This window comes from Ahaetulla prasina, chromosome 2 (genome assembly GCF_028640845.1).
Source record: "Ahaetulla prasina isolate Xishuangbanna chromosome 2, ASM2864084v1, whole genome shotgun sequence".
In the NCBI taxonomy this organism is placed as follows: Eukaryota; Metazoa; Chordata; class Lepidosauria; order Squamata; family Colubridae; genus Ahaetulla; species Ahaetulla prasina.
Window position 1 is genome coordinate 203,671,287 of NC_080540.1, and position 15,221 is coordinate 203,686,507.

Sequence of the window (15,221 nt, forward strand, 5' to 3'; positions counted from 1 at the left end):
TCAAGGTCAGATATTTCTATGATTATTACAAATGATTATACCTTGCAAGAAATGTTCCTTTAAAAAGTGCTTAATATTTTATACATGAAACTCCTGACAGTGATGTGTGTGGACATTTATGGGATTACATAATGGTGAAATGGAGATATAAATGATGTATGATAACTGTATGCTGAGCAGTAAATGGGAGCCTCATACTCCATGCTGGAACCAGGCTTAAGTCTACATAATTTAATGGCTAACATTTTCCAAGTTTATGATTGATTTATTTTTATTCTGATGCTTTGTAATAGATTTTTCTTGGGTGTGTGTGTGTGTCGAACATACATTTGTGCATGGATGGTGCATGTGAGGATGATAAACAAATGCTCTTACAGTTACACTTGCCGAGGAGAAGGGTGAACTCAATGGAAGTTCATTTGCTTCTATGAAACCCATTGCAAAAGTTAAATTATAATAATGAGAACCCAATAGTCCAACCATGTTCTTGTCGAGGAACTAAAAATGAGCCTGGCCCGTATATACTTTCCTTACCATCCCCACCGTTACGAGTATGTTTTGCATATTTGCTTTAGTGCCCCATTTACATTAGCAACATTAAAGACATGTAAGACATGCCACTGGATTTATTGTTATTGTTTTTTTTATTGAACCCTGGTTAATGCTAAACTGCTTAGCAGCAATTAGACATGTGATCTCTAAGAACACAGGCAACAAGTAGCAGACTGGATGGTCTGTCCATTCCAGCAATAAGAACAGAGAATAGACTGGGAGGGAGAGAGATACTGACAAGAGAATCCAACTTTTACTAACAGATGACATCAGAACTGTGTCATTGACAGAGGTGTCACCGACTAGAATAGAAAAGAGGGCAGGAGAATCTAATGGTCTGAAACAATCTGCAGGGCATTTGCGCCCATACTACACAGTAGCAATTTATTCCAGCACCTCTTTTACTGAAGATGAGCAGTACAACCTTAAATAAATCAACAATTGATTATTGCTTAATATTTGGGATTATAGAATCTTTAGTTTATCAGTACCTTATGGCCTTCCACTCTGCATTCTATGTACAATTCCATTACAATACATTCTTTCTGGATCAATAAATTATTTCTTTTTAAAGAAAAGAAAGGGAAAAAAAATAAAGGGTACATTACAGTTGTGAAAGGGGGAAAAGGGATAACCGAACATATTTGACACATATCTTAAAATAAAATGATGACTTTCTTTTTTCTTCCAAACACCTAAATATAAATAATAAGGAACATTGTGTTATTTACACTGTTATATTGTATATATAACTCATAAAGACAATAAATGATTGTGATGGAACATCCAAGTATGTACAAGATGTATTTACAAAAATAATATATACCGTATATACTCGAATATAAGCCGATCCGAGTATAAGCCGAGGTCCCCAATTTTACCCCAAAAACTGGGGTAAACTGGGGACTCGAGTATAAGCCGAGGGTGGGAAATGAGGCACCTACCGGTTGGGGAAACCCTCCCTCCCTCAGCTGAGAAGGCTGGCGGCTCCCCCGCCCCGCCCTCTCACTGCACCGGCAGGGCTTCAGTCCGGTAAAATGTGAAAAAAAGAAAAAAAAAACTCGAGTATAAGCCGTATATACTCGAGTATAAGCCGAGGGGCTTAAAAAAAAAAAACTTGAGTATAAGCCGTATAGACCCGAGTATAAGCCGAGGGGACGTTTTTCAGCACAAAAAATGTGCTGAAAAACTCGGCTTATACTCGAGTATATACGGTACTTAAAATGATATGTGGCCATTGCATTTCCTGCATTTCTCTGCAGCATTTCAGATTGGTTGCGCATTAGTCATCGTGGCTTTTAGAAATTCAGCCAAAACAGACTCTGCTTATGTCGCTTATTAAAGATGTGCAACTTAGCCAGACATCAACACATCTTGCTGAATATTCAAGTAGCCACTCCATACTTTTGATATCAACCATGGGAAAATATGGGCATGACGATACTTCAACCTTAAAAAAAAGGACTATACATTATTAGTTGTCCATTAGCCACTAATAGTGGCTAACATGGCTTAGCTTACAAAGAAACAGATTGTTGGCTGATGAAAATGTATACGTGCAGAGATCCCGGATACCCTGTTCTATGTATGCCGCGTCCGATCTAGAACGTTAATTGGTGTATTTTCTTAAGATGCCAAACTATTTATCATGAGATGTCTGAACTTGAGCATCAGCTACATTCATAAGAGCAATTCTTTATTCTGACTGCTGTTTCACTTGACATAACTTTTTTTTTTCCAAATTAAAGACTAAATAGAAGTGAGTAGAAATACCACGCTCAATACATTTATGGAATAACGTTTGAATACATAAAATAAAATTGCCCTGAGAATTGAAATTGCCTTTCAATCGTATTTTTCTGACTACATTGGATATTTCTACATAATGTTTTGTTTTTATGAAATGGGACTCGTTGAGAGGAATGGCTTGTAACCCATTCTTGCTTATAACCCATAGCTGTTCTTCACAATACTATTGAAATTAACACTTATCTGTCATGGATGCAGCATTGATTTATAACTGTAAATGCACTGTCCACAGCTTAATTATCTAGATGGAATGTTCTTATTGTCCAAAACCAACTCTTATCACAATTCATTCAATTGTGCATTACAAAATGATGAGAAATCAAGCAATATTCATGCACAAACTAATCTGGACACATCAATTTACAGAGTAAGATATTAAGCTAAGTGGCACAGTAGTGTTACCCATTACAACAGGGCATGCATAGTTTCATTATGGACTGAGGGTTGCATTGGCCAGCTCAAGTTACCCTACCCAGAGTCTGAAGGGACCCAGCATAAAATAATTAGGACCAGAGCAAAAATTCAAATTGATTTAATTTAAATTTAAGTTTAGCTGAATGAATTTAACTGCAGTTACATGATTACTCCCCATTAATTTAATTGCATTTCTTTTCTGGTAGAATTATAACTGGTTTAGAGCCATTTTTCAATGTACGTGCAATCCTGATCAGTGCATCTTCCTTAAAGCCATATTACATTGATTTAAACTCTCTCCCTTGGCCACATTAGTTGTTTCCCCACGTTTTAAAAGGCAGTGTTATAATCAATGGAACTATCCTTGCCTATGCTTATGAAGTCGTCAGGAGCTGAGTTCCACTGAAAGGAAACATCTAGTTGGGAATCAATGTCAGGACAACAGGCTCAAATGCGATAAGAGTCTAGAAGTGCTTTTCCCCACCAGTTCACTAGCCCAGAGTGAGATTTAGCAGCAAGGCAAGGCAAGGCAATTAAAATGCAGGGATTTTCTCTCCCCAGATTCCTCTGGGGATCCCACCTTCAATACGGCAAGAAAAGTTTTGGGAATGATGAAGTGCACCCAAAATGCAGGGATATCAGGTTGATGCACCTATCGGTTTTTTATTGGTAAGCACAGAAAGGAGATCATGAGACAGTCTCGCATAGGTGCATTTTAGTTTCGGAAGAATGAATGGAAAGAGAGTTAAAGGTTATAGGGACATTAATGTAGCGGAAGTATTGTCTGCCCTGGCAGGAATAGAATGCATTAATGTACTTAAAAGTAAGGAATGTGTGCAGAAGACTATTGGAAGAACATGATAAGACTGGTGAAATGTCTAGTTTCTGAAATATGAAATATATCATATGCTATAGAGTCGGAATAGTCTTCCTGAAGTGTGAAATTATTTCTTCCGTTTTCTTTTATATTGGAGCCCCAATATACTGTCAAGCACTCTAAATGAAATACGTACATGTCTCTTTCACTATTTCCCCCCCAAAATAGCCTACACACAATAGCTTTAATGACTCTTAAAACAACAGAAAACTGAAGAAAGATTATTGGAAGAAGTATGCATATTAATAGCAGAGTCCACATTCAGTGTCAAAGATTGGTAACATTCCGGAAAACTTTCTCTGGTCTGTCCACTTTTATGCTTAAGAAAGAATGTCCCTGCCCAGTCTTCTTCCTCTCTTAGAATATTTGGCATCTTAGCCAAACAGTTCCTACACAGTAGCCGAGTTTTGGAAAAGGGTTTAGGACATTTGGAAAATGCTTTGAAATAAGAACCTCCTAGAGCAGGGGTGCCCTACATTGTCAACCTTGAGACTTGAGCACTTCAACTCCCAGAATTCCCCAGCCAATCATGTTGGCTGAGGAATTCTGGGAGCCGAAGTCCAGAAGTCTTAAAGTTGCCAAGGTTGGACATCCCTGCTCTAGGGGGTTCTTTGGCAATGCAGAAAAAAAACAAACCCCAGGTTTTGTCAAGAGAAAGGGAATGAAATTGAAGCCTGTAAGTGAATATTAGGAAACACAAAGTTATGAATCAGAAGTCAACACCAGAGTTTGCTTCAATATCCAGCTGGAAGTCAATATAATGATTTGGAAACTCGCAGTGAATGTATGTGGATCACAGGAATGTGTTTTACTGACGCTTCTGAAATGTAAATATCACTTTACAGCACAATTCTACCCAATGCTATGCAGAAGTCTACTCTACTGTATAATTATTTTCCAATACATAGGACTAGGATTGCTGTGTTAGCCTTCTGTAATCAAATTAACATTCTGTGAAGATACCAGTATTAAGCAAATTTGAGCACTGGGCATGATTTTTTTTTATAAAATAATTTTTATGCAAACCATTTTGCTTTTCATTCACAACAATATCAACCCGACATGATTGCCAACGCTAGGAAGGCTAAGAGAATAGGTTTGTTAGTCTTTGGCCTCTGGGCTGCGCTCTATAGTATTATATAAATCAAGGCTAATTTTATCCCAGATTCAGGTCTCCAAAATAAATTACTGGCTTGTGAATTAAGAAGCTGCAGTAATGTCGCTGCTGGTGCCAAATTAAATACCAGACCTGTTTGTTTGAACTTAGCCTGCCCAAATGATGCATAAAGCAGAGCAAGAGGTTACATATTTGGGGGAGAAAATCATAGCATAGATGATTACTTTGTTCCTATCTGCAGCACAGCATTCCGTTTCTCCCTCTTCCAGTTCCTCTCCGCCGAGGAATACATTTCACTTAGACAAGCTTCCTTCACCTGCCTCGATGTTGTTGCTCTAGAAATAGAACCTTTCTAAGTGATTGGGCCAATCTGGAGTTTAAACAAATGCATTTGCTTTTAGGTCCAAATTGTTTCTCCAACATGCCTCGAAGAAAGGCAGCTTCTATCTATTTCCGGCCACATGCATATATATATATATATATATATATATATATTTATATAACAAAAACCCATGCATGACGGGAGCCTGAGAAGTATAAACATGCTCGTCTTACTAATACTTAGGTAAAAAAACATAATAGGTCACTACTCATACAGAACATGTTTATCTTTTTCTATCAGAGCTCATTTTATGACATTTGGATTCCATCCATATGTAAACTAGAAAATTTAAGCACACAGGAAGTGATAATCCACTGCGAAGTCCTATTTTTGGTATGGATCATCCCAATTTAAAGTGAAAAAAAGAAGTGCTCTACCTGAAAATATTGTTTCAAAATGACTTTAATTTTAGCAGTGGCCATTGCATTTCCTCGGCTTTTAGTCACTTCCTTTTAGACTTCTGTCTAAAAATACCTGCTCTGATATTTCAATTTATTTAACCCAGGATAATCCAGTAGCCCGTTCTCCTATACAAAGAACACCAAAACAAGAAACTCCTTGCCCTTGGACCCATCCTATTAATTTAAAAGAGGCTTGCATAGAAGGACTTCCTGCTAGATTGGATCCCACTGTGTTTCTGTCAAACCGCTGCAAACATCTAGGAAATATTGTTACATAAATCAAAACTACTGTATGTGTGTGCATGCCCATGTGTATCTCGGTGAAAAGGTTGGTGGTAGCAGTAATCGCTCCTATTTAAATTCAAGTAGATTCTTGGGTAATTATAGTCAAGTGGACAAACCTACAGTGGTATCTAATATCGGATATGGTTCTATGTTTCTGAAAGCGGTATTATCCTTTAAAAAAACAAAACAAAGCAAAACAAAACAATGGCAGGCTGTTCGACCTACCCATTTTCTCAAGGGTTCCAAAATAAATCTTGTTTTTGTCAGAGAGCAGCTCATAAAACGCAAGGAAATAGAAGCCTCTTCAAAGAAGAAATGAGCATGTTTTGTTTCTAGGTTGGTATGCCAGTATGGATTTTTCTTTTATCAGAGTTACCACAAGCAAGACAGGGAACGGTTGCAGTTCTTAAAGACCAGTGTTTCCCAACAGTATCCATTTTAAAATGACTGGACTTCAATTCCCAGAATACCCCAGCCAACTGGCTGGGGTATTCTGGAAATTGAAGTCCAGACATCTTAAAATGGCTACCGTTGGGAAACACTGTTACAGACCGTATAGCCAGTCACCATGAATCCGATGGGAAACAGACTGTTAGAGACTTCTGCAAAATACTGTGGAACAGCAGTCACTAGTAACTTTTACAAAACTTGCTCTCAACATAACATAAAGGCACCATTGATATCGTTCTCATTTTTGAAATACTGTAAAAAAATTGCTACATATGGCACATAACACTTTTGTATATACATTATATATTTAATTTATAAAAGTTTTTTTATCCCCCTCCTGTCTTTTTCTTTTTAAATCCTAATAGCGTAATTGCTAAAATAAAATAAATTGTTTTAATTTAATCATGGAGTATTTCATTATATAAAATAAAGTTTTACATGTGAATCTATGTGGTTTTTTTAAAGTGTTTTTTCTTTCTTTCTCTCTCTCTCTCTCTCTCTCTCCTCCTTTATACAGCGATGGGATCCTGGTTAGCTATTACACCGGACAATCTTGCTTGATATTCTTCCTGCGTCGAAAAGCGGCTGGCTTGGTTAGTCCTAGTGTCAGTGAGCCTATATGGAGCAGCTGATTCTAGGTCAGCGGTTGTAGGGTTTTGTATGCTCAGAAAAGGTGTGTCTTCACCTATCCTTTCGTCTTCTGTCTCACTCTCTGAGCTACTGTTCTCACAACTCGTGTCAGTGTTCATTTCCAATCGAGTGGAAATGTGGCCATTGGGCTTTGTTCTTTTGGCCCTCCGACTGTTGACTAGTTTCTTTGGAGGCTCTTGTGTAGGTTCATATTCCTGCGTGGTTTCATATTCCTCGTCCTCTACAATCCTCAGGGGGCTCGGTGGTAGGCTGTTGCTTTCATGGACAGGATTGTGGTGGTAAGAAGAATTGAACTGTTGTAAGTGAAGCTCGTATTTTTCCCGCAGCCTGGGTGGGGTCACCAGCAGGAGAGGCCTCTCTTCTTCTATAAATGGACTGACAGCTACAGACGGGACAGACATTGTTAAACTGGAGACTTGTGGAGACATTTCTGAAGCTGGTGATTTTGGAGAACTTGGAGTGTGGAAATCTACAGGAGACATGCGAGCTGGCGTGGTCATGGCAGATACGTACCTAAAGAAGTACACATAAAAAAAAAATTAAGCTGAAGAATAAGGATGTGATAGAACTATGATGGTGGTAAGAAGTATTTATTCTTCCAGGACAGTTATAAGGATTTGAATTCAGATGTAACAGTCACGCATTCTGTAAGTAGAAATGCAACTTCTACAAATAGCTACTAGCTACTGAAATTTAACTTTCAATTTCTGGGCTAAAATAACATTAAATTATCGTTTATTCACTTCTCTTGCTTTCCAACATGTAAACCCAATGCCTGAAAAAATGGCATATTGGCAATGCAACTCACTTTAATCTATGATTTATTCCAGCCTTGGAGTCTCTTGACATTTCTGAAGATATAATGGAGCTTTTGCTACTAGCCATGCAGCGTGTGTTTTTTTTTTTAAAGAATGTTTGACTCTCTTCCTTCTTTATTGTCTTTTTAAAAAGATTTCCATCTTATTGCAAGCAACTGCACTGAATACATCTATCCAAAGTTTAGGATTAAGAAAGATGTTGTGGCCCTTTGGTAATAAAACACAGAGCCAAGAAGACTTTGGATGTTCTTCAGCATTTCTTGTTTTGGTCCTCTACAATATCAACATGCAAAATTCAAATAGTTTCATTTCCCCAATTTTCATTCACTTTTCTAGGTCTTTTGTAGCTACTAAAAAACCCAGGATGAAATATAGATAATAAAAGTTATTCTAGAGTGTTAAATACTTAAACTTTAATGCACACAGAATTAATGGCCTGGAAGTGCAAATAACTAGAAATTGTGCAATTTTATACTTTAAAAATTGATCCAAAAGCAAATGTAACTATTGTAGAGCAATGGGACTCCACCTTTCAGACTACTTCTATAATAAAATAGTCAAACAGTGCCAGTAGTATTGAGGAAAGTATGGCTTACTTGCTTGCTTATTTATTTATTTTTAAATATTTTTGCACTGTATTTTCTGTGCTATTTTACGTCAACAACTAGGAATCAATGAAAACACAGGTCAGCTTTGCTTTTCAGAAAGGAAACAAGATGATGCTGTTAGGTGAAGGAATGAGCCAATTCAGTCAAATATTCTCCAATCCAGATAATTTTATCAGAAATTAGTAGTATGTAAAACTAATATACAGTAAATATGTGAAGACTGTATTGATTGATTCATGGATTCTGGTATTGTCCCAAATAGTAGAGTTTTGTTTAGCACTGCCTTTTAAACATTCATTTTCAATTCTTGCCTAGTTATATTATGGTTGCTTCTCCACTCAAATTTCCCCCCCAAACTTCTTATATAAATCACACTCATTAATCACCATATGCTGCAGTGCGGTGAAGATGATTTTGGCCATTTTTTTCATGCAAAACTAAAGATATGGTCTAGGTTTAACCAGTAGTAACATAAGGCATAGCTTTCCCACCATTACATTGGCACACTGCTACAAATCATGAGGAAGCAGCTTTAAAGAAACCTGGATTAACTGTAAAAATAATGAATAAAAAAACCTATGACAAAACACTATGAAAATGGCAAATTATTACCGTATATACTCGAATATAAGCCGATCCGAGTATAAGCCGAGGTCCCCAATTTTACCCCAAAAACTGGGGTAAACTGGGGACTCGAGTATAAGCCGAGGGTGGGAAATGAGGCACCTACCGGTTGGGGAAACCCTCCCTCCCTCAGCTGAGAAGGCTGGCGGCTCCCCGCCCGCCTCTCACTGCACCGGCAGGGCTTCAGTCCGGTAAAATGTGAAAAAAAGAAAAAAAAAAAACTCGAGTATAAGCCGTATATACTCGAGTATAAGCCGAGGGGCTTAAAAAAAAAAAAAACTTGAGTATAAGCCGTATAGACCCGAGTATAAGCCGAGGGGACGTTTTTCAGCACAAAAAATGTGCTGAAAAACTCGGCTTATACTCGAGTATATACGGTATATAAATATTAACGTACAAAACCTCAGTTTAGAATTTCTTGATTAAAAATAATATCCCAAAATCAAACCCACCAACTCTGATAAGATTTCAAGCTACAGTTCTCTCTCTGTCAGGATCTGGATGTGCCCTACAGCAGGGGTCTCCAACCTCAGTAACTTTAAGGTTTGTGGACTTCAACTCCCAGAGTTCCTTAGCCAGCTAGTTACTAAGATTGGAGACCCCTGCCCTACAGTATTTCAGATTTGCATACTTCATAAGATCAGCTCCTGTGAATACCTTTCACTGTGCGGTGAATCACGATAAGAGTCCGGTGTCTCTCGTGCGTGCCGGAGAAAACTGTTGTATTCTCTTGGTCCAGCAATGCCATTGAGACGACCGCGAGGTCCTGAGGGGCTTGCATGGCGGCTGTTCTCAACTGAGGAGCACACAAGGGCTGAATGACTTTCAGAGATTATGCTTTCGGTCCGACCATTACTCCAACTGACCATGAGCCGTTATGAAAAACAGAAGAGAACATTTTAAAATTCAAGAACATGAAAGTGAAAAGAAAGAGTTTGACAGGGTTCCCTGTTGGGCAATAATGTTTTACATTCATTATGTTGCTGAAGAATTGAGGTGATCATTCATTCATTCATTCATTCATTCATTCATTCATTCATTCATTCATTCATCAACAAGTACAAAGAAACAAGTAACAGTATAGACATAGACATAGACATGGACACATGAAAAAAAATTGGCACAAATAAAAGGAAATAAATAAGCAAAACATAGCCATAAACACATAAAATGAGTACATATAAATGGGAACAGTAGGACAAGGACAGTAGGCACGCTGGTGTGTTTATGCACGCCCCCTTAGGGACCTCTTAAAAAACATGAAAGGTCCAAGGTAGACAGTTTATGGTGAAAGGTATAGGGATTAGAGAGACTAACAACAGGATCAGGTAGAGTGTTCCAAACATTTACTACTCTATTGCAGAAGTCATATTTCCTACAATTAAGATTAGAGCGAATTACATTGAGTTTGAATATATTGATAGACCTTGTGTTATTGCGTTTGAAATTAAAGTACTCATTCATTCATTCTTCATTCTTCCCTAACTGCTGGGAATATAAAAAGATAAACGCTCAATCTTAAACTAACATCATTTTCAAGATTTTACAGTTATGACATAATGAACAATACCAGAGAGTAGGACTATTCTATGGCAAGCAAAGCCAAATTATGTACATGGAAGAATAATGATGAGCTCCAAGTAAATTCAGTACTCATCATGGTCCAAATGTAGTACTAATTCTATAAGTGCAAATTAATGGTGTGACGTGAAGTCCGCAGAAACAAAGCAGCAATTGTGAAGAAGCGGGCTAATATGTCGATATTGAGACCTGCTTCTTTTCAAAGGAAAAAACAAAACAGGAAAAAAGAATCAAAGAAGTAAAGGAAGCTTAATAAAATAAAGCAATTTAGAGCATTTCAGCTACGAAAAAGTCTATCTCCTTTAAATCCAAATACTTCTGTTAACTGTTTTTAAAACTTGCTTTGTTTCAATTAAGAAATACGTTGGCTTTATCGGAGCCTCCTACCTGTGGCTGGAAGTCTGGGTGACAGTTGTTGAATGATGTGTAGTTGAGGTATAGTGACTTGTAGAAAAAGATGCCTCAGTTTCTCTCTCAACAGCATGTTCACTGGATATTATGTTTTTAGATACATATTGCTAAACAAAACAGACACACAACTTTTATGGTTAAAAACCACTGGATAATTCTGTACTCCTGCCTTATACCAGTGATGTCCAACTGTGGTAACTTTAAGACTTGAGGACTTCAACTCCCAGAATACCCCAGCCAGCATGGCTAAGTGAGGACTTCTTGCCCTGACAGACCAGTCTCACACAAGTCTTAAAGTTGCCACTGTTGGACATCTGACACACACACACACACACACGAAATCATTTCAAAAAATGAATTTGTAGTACTTCTCAAATTAGCTGTCAATACTTTATTCTCATGAGAAGATACTTTCCTAGAATTAATTCAAATTAAAGTAGAGTGATTCAGTGGAAACAGTAGTTTATTAACTGCAGAATTCTTTCACCATAACAAATCTATTTTAATGGAATTCACGAGTAGGAATAGAACTATTGCCGAGCAGTATGGGTAGTAGATTTCCCTTTTTCCTTGTTTTTGCTCACTGTATTTTAGCAGTTCATGACATGTTTGGTTCCTGAATTTTAATGACAGGGAGTTAACCTCGTTTTCTATGAAATGGATTAGGAACAGAATATTTTTCCTGTAATTTTATGAATTAGCCTTTCAAAATATTTCATTTGGCTGTCATCTGATGTCTCTGAAACAACAAGGAGAAATAGTGGACTGCTGGTACCTTGACTTACAACAGTTTGTTTAGTGACTTTGAAAGTTACAATGGCGCTGAAAAAAGTGGTTTATGACTGTTTTTTCCACTTATGATTGTTGCAGCTTTCTCATGGTTGTGTGATCAAAATTCAGGCACTTGGCAACTCATTTATATTTATGATGGTTAGTGTCCTGGAGTCACATTATTGCCTCTTGCGACCTTCTGACAAGCGAAGTCAATGGGGAAGTCAGATGGTCTCAATTCGAGGATTGCCTGTATAATAAAAACTACTGGCAGTAGTGAAGGTTTGATTTTGAAGTGGCTAAATAATAAGACTAGCTTGTCTACAAACTGGTTCTTTCAGAGAATGATATACAATGGGAAATGTCTGCACTTTTTAAATATATATTAAAAAAAAGATACTGGTGTAGATAAAAATCTTGCATCTGATGAAACTGACAGCAAAACCCTGTTGGTTATTTAGGATTTTCCATGTTCAATAAAATTGATTAAGCTGTAAGGTATGTATTGCTATCTGGGTATTCTACTTGCCTATGGGAATTTCCCCAACCAATTCTTGTATATTGATCAGGCCAGAGGTGGTATTCAGCAGGTTCTGACTAGTTCTGGAGAACTGGTAGTGGAAATTTTGAGTAGTTCAGAGAACTGGTAAATACCACCTCTGACTGGCCCTGGCCCCGCCCCCATCTGTTCTCTGACTCCAGAGTCCCAGCTGATTGGGAGGAAATGGGGATTTTGCAGTAACCTTCCCCTGGAGTGGGGAGGGAATGGAGATTTTACAGTATCCTTCTCCTGCCATGCCTACCAAGCCAAGCCAGTTCCACCAAGCCATGCCCACAAAACCGGTAGTAAAATTTTTTTGAATCTGACCACTGGATCAGACCTTATTCTGTTTCAAGCTACTTGATGGTGGTGGTATGTTTGTGGGGTTGCTGGAGAGGGAGGGAGAAAAAGAAGGAGAGTGAGAGATAAAGAGAGAGGGGAAAAAAGAGACAGAATATGCATACTGTGTGCCTGTTTCTTCTGAAACGGAAGCTTCTGACAATATGTCCTTATTATTTTTGTCCTAGTCAACAGACATTAAACCCGTTCAATCTGGCATAGAACAACTTAATCTAAAGGTGCAGGCATTTCTTCTTACTTTGCTGAGGAAGATAAAAGAACTACCTAAGCTATCATAGATATATTGTGAGCCACCCTCAAATATTCCTTCATAGTGATGGATTTTCCTTTTTCTTGAAATAAATGTAGGTTGTGGGTCCTGAATGCATTTTGAAAGCAAAATAAAATCATCAGTTCTGCTGAAATTAATGCAAGAGAACCAACACCAGAACCTGTTCTTTAAGTTAAAAAGATCTGAATTATCTGTTTTTCATATTGAATTTTCTGAAGCAGGAGAAAAGGGTTCACACATTCACTACACCACCGGGATTCTTCTGACAGTTTTATGCAGTGGTGGGATTCAGCTAGTTTGCACCACTTCGGGAGAACCGGCTGTTAACTTTCTGTGCAGTTTGCTGAACTGGTTGCTGGAAGAAATCATTAGGGAAGAGAACCAGTTGTTAAATTATTTGAATCCCTCCACTGGTTTTATGGGTTCAGTTTTGTGAGAAAAGGCTCAGATGTGGCACATACAAACATTATTTTAGATCCAAAACAAATAAATACAGCAGACTGTACACCCATGGTCCACACAGAATTCATAGTGTTCATTATAGTTTTAAATTTATATTTATCAGATAGGTGACTGGCAAGGTAACCTTACATGAACATACCCAGAGTAAAAAGAACAAAAAGCTATTTTAGAAAAGCATATTAATTACCAACGAAAGAAAAACCCTTAAATAACAGATTTCAGCAACGATTTCAGCTTTCTACATTTTCTTTAAAAATGTATATTATAAATTATGTATAAATTTATAATCTGAAAGTTTAGAGAACTGTCTCATTAGATCTCTCAATTGAGTAAAATCTGTGAACAGAGAAGCACCACAACAATTCCTTTTTTTGCTTAAAAACCATTCTAATTTCAGATGATTTCTCTACCACATTCATCCTAGCCCACATTTTCCTTTGATATGCTTTCTATAGCGATGCACGCTATCTTGCTGCAAGAAGGTTCTGGAGACATTTCATCTGGTTTTTACTTATGGGTTGGAACTAGCACTGCTACGATAGTTACAATTTTTTGTGTGGCCATAAATGCTTTATGCAGAAAATTGCTCCTTTAATCTTTGATATCCCACAAGCATAATACGAAAATCAATTTATACCTCAACTCAGTGGCACCAACAGGTTTGTCTGTATACATACATATGTGCATACTGTATACATATATACAGACAAATATATGTGCATGTTCACGTAGCATTTACTAAGTGAGCTTTTTAGTACTTTATTCACAAAGTACTTTTATAGTCCTTGTATTAGTTTTTAATATATTTCTGTTTATCGGTAGTTTTTTTAGTTGTATTTTATTATTTGCATTTATAGCATTAGAGCAAACCATTCTTCTATTTATTGATTTTAGAAATGTTTCTTCCTTTTAATTTGAACCTTGCAACATCTCATGAAATTATACAAAATGCTGTTTAGAGATAATACCAATAAATATATTTTATTTATTACTATTATTTACTATAATATATAGTAAATTAAAATGGTTTCTTTTGTGGATAATAATTTATTATTATTACTATTAGATTTTTATCCAATGTTTTCTACACATAATTCAAGGTGGTGAACATACTTAATAATTGTGTACTATTTTTCCCACACAGACAACCTCACCAGCATCTAAATATAATTTCACCACTGTTTTCAGTTAAATCAACCACTGCCATTGTTTGACAAACTAGTGTAGGAGATGACCAGGCTGAGCCTGAAAGGAGGGGTCAAATGTGTCATCAGTTTTGAGTCCCTTTGCGTTCACAAGCAATCATAGTCTAGCCCACCTTGACTTCCATTCACTCTTATCTACCACCTATTTACTTTGATTGTTAGTAGTTCCGATTCTTGCAGAGCGTGTACCAAACAATAAACCTATATTCATTTGAACCGCCTTGCTTCCTGGTTTCTTGTGCCTTACAAAAAGTGGGAGAATAAGAGCTTCGGAAAGCGGTACTATTTTTTAATAAATTGTTAAAAGGACTAAATGTCACTCAAATACTGATGAAGAACTGATTATCAACAAAACTTGTGCGAAACTTACATTCACCAGCTGGACATTCTCTGGCGGTGGGTGAGGATGGTGAGGCCCGTTTGCCATGTTGACCCTGTGATTGCGTTCTGATCGAAGGCCTTGCCTGAGACGGTCATGTAACTTTTTCCGCTGCTTCCTGAATTTGAAATACGGAGGTACTTTAGTATTCAAATATTTGACTGAATAAAATTGTACTATAAGCCTTATTGACCATAGCACATTCCCATTACAGAAGTGAATTTTTATCATTTGAATGTTCAGAAATACCAG

The 15,221-nt window shown here is 37.2% G+C and overlaps 1 protein-coding gene across 8 annotated transcripts in view; it reads right to left on the reverse strand.

Moving 5' to 3' along the window:
* Positions 1-201: 201 nt before the first annotated feature.
* NRG1 (neuregulin 1) overlaps positions 202-15,221 on the reverse strand; it is a 144,388-nt gene continuing 129,368 nt past the window's right edge. For 2 of the 8 annotated variants that reach the window (XM_058165831.1, XM_058165830.1), the window contains 4 exons: positions 14,961-15,087; positions 10,957-11,087; positions 9,646-9,849; positions 202-7,451 (listed from right to left, as the gene is read on the reverse strand). In XM_058165831.1, the coding sequence (XP_058021814.1) occupies positions 6,797-7,451; positions 9,646-9,849; positions 10,957-11,087; positions 14,961-15,087 (1,117 nt within the window). In that variant the 3' untranslated portion in view covers positions 202-6,796. The remainder of the gene's footprint in view (positions 7,452-9,645; positions 9,850-10,956; positions 11,088-14,960; positions 15,088-15,221) is intronic. The other 6 variants (XM_058165828.1, XM_058165829.1, XM_058165832.1 and 3 more) reach the window with 4 other exon arrangements.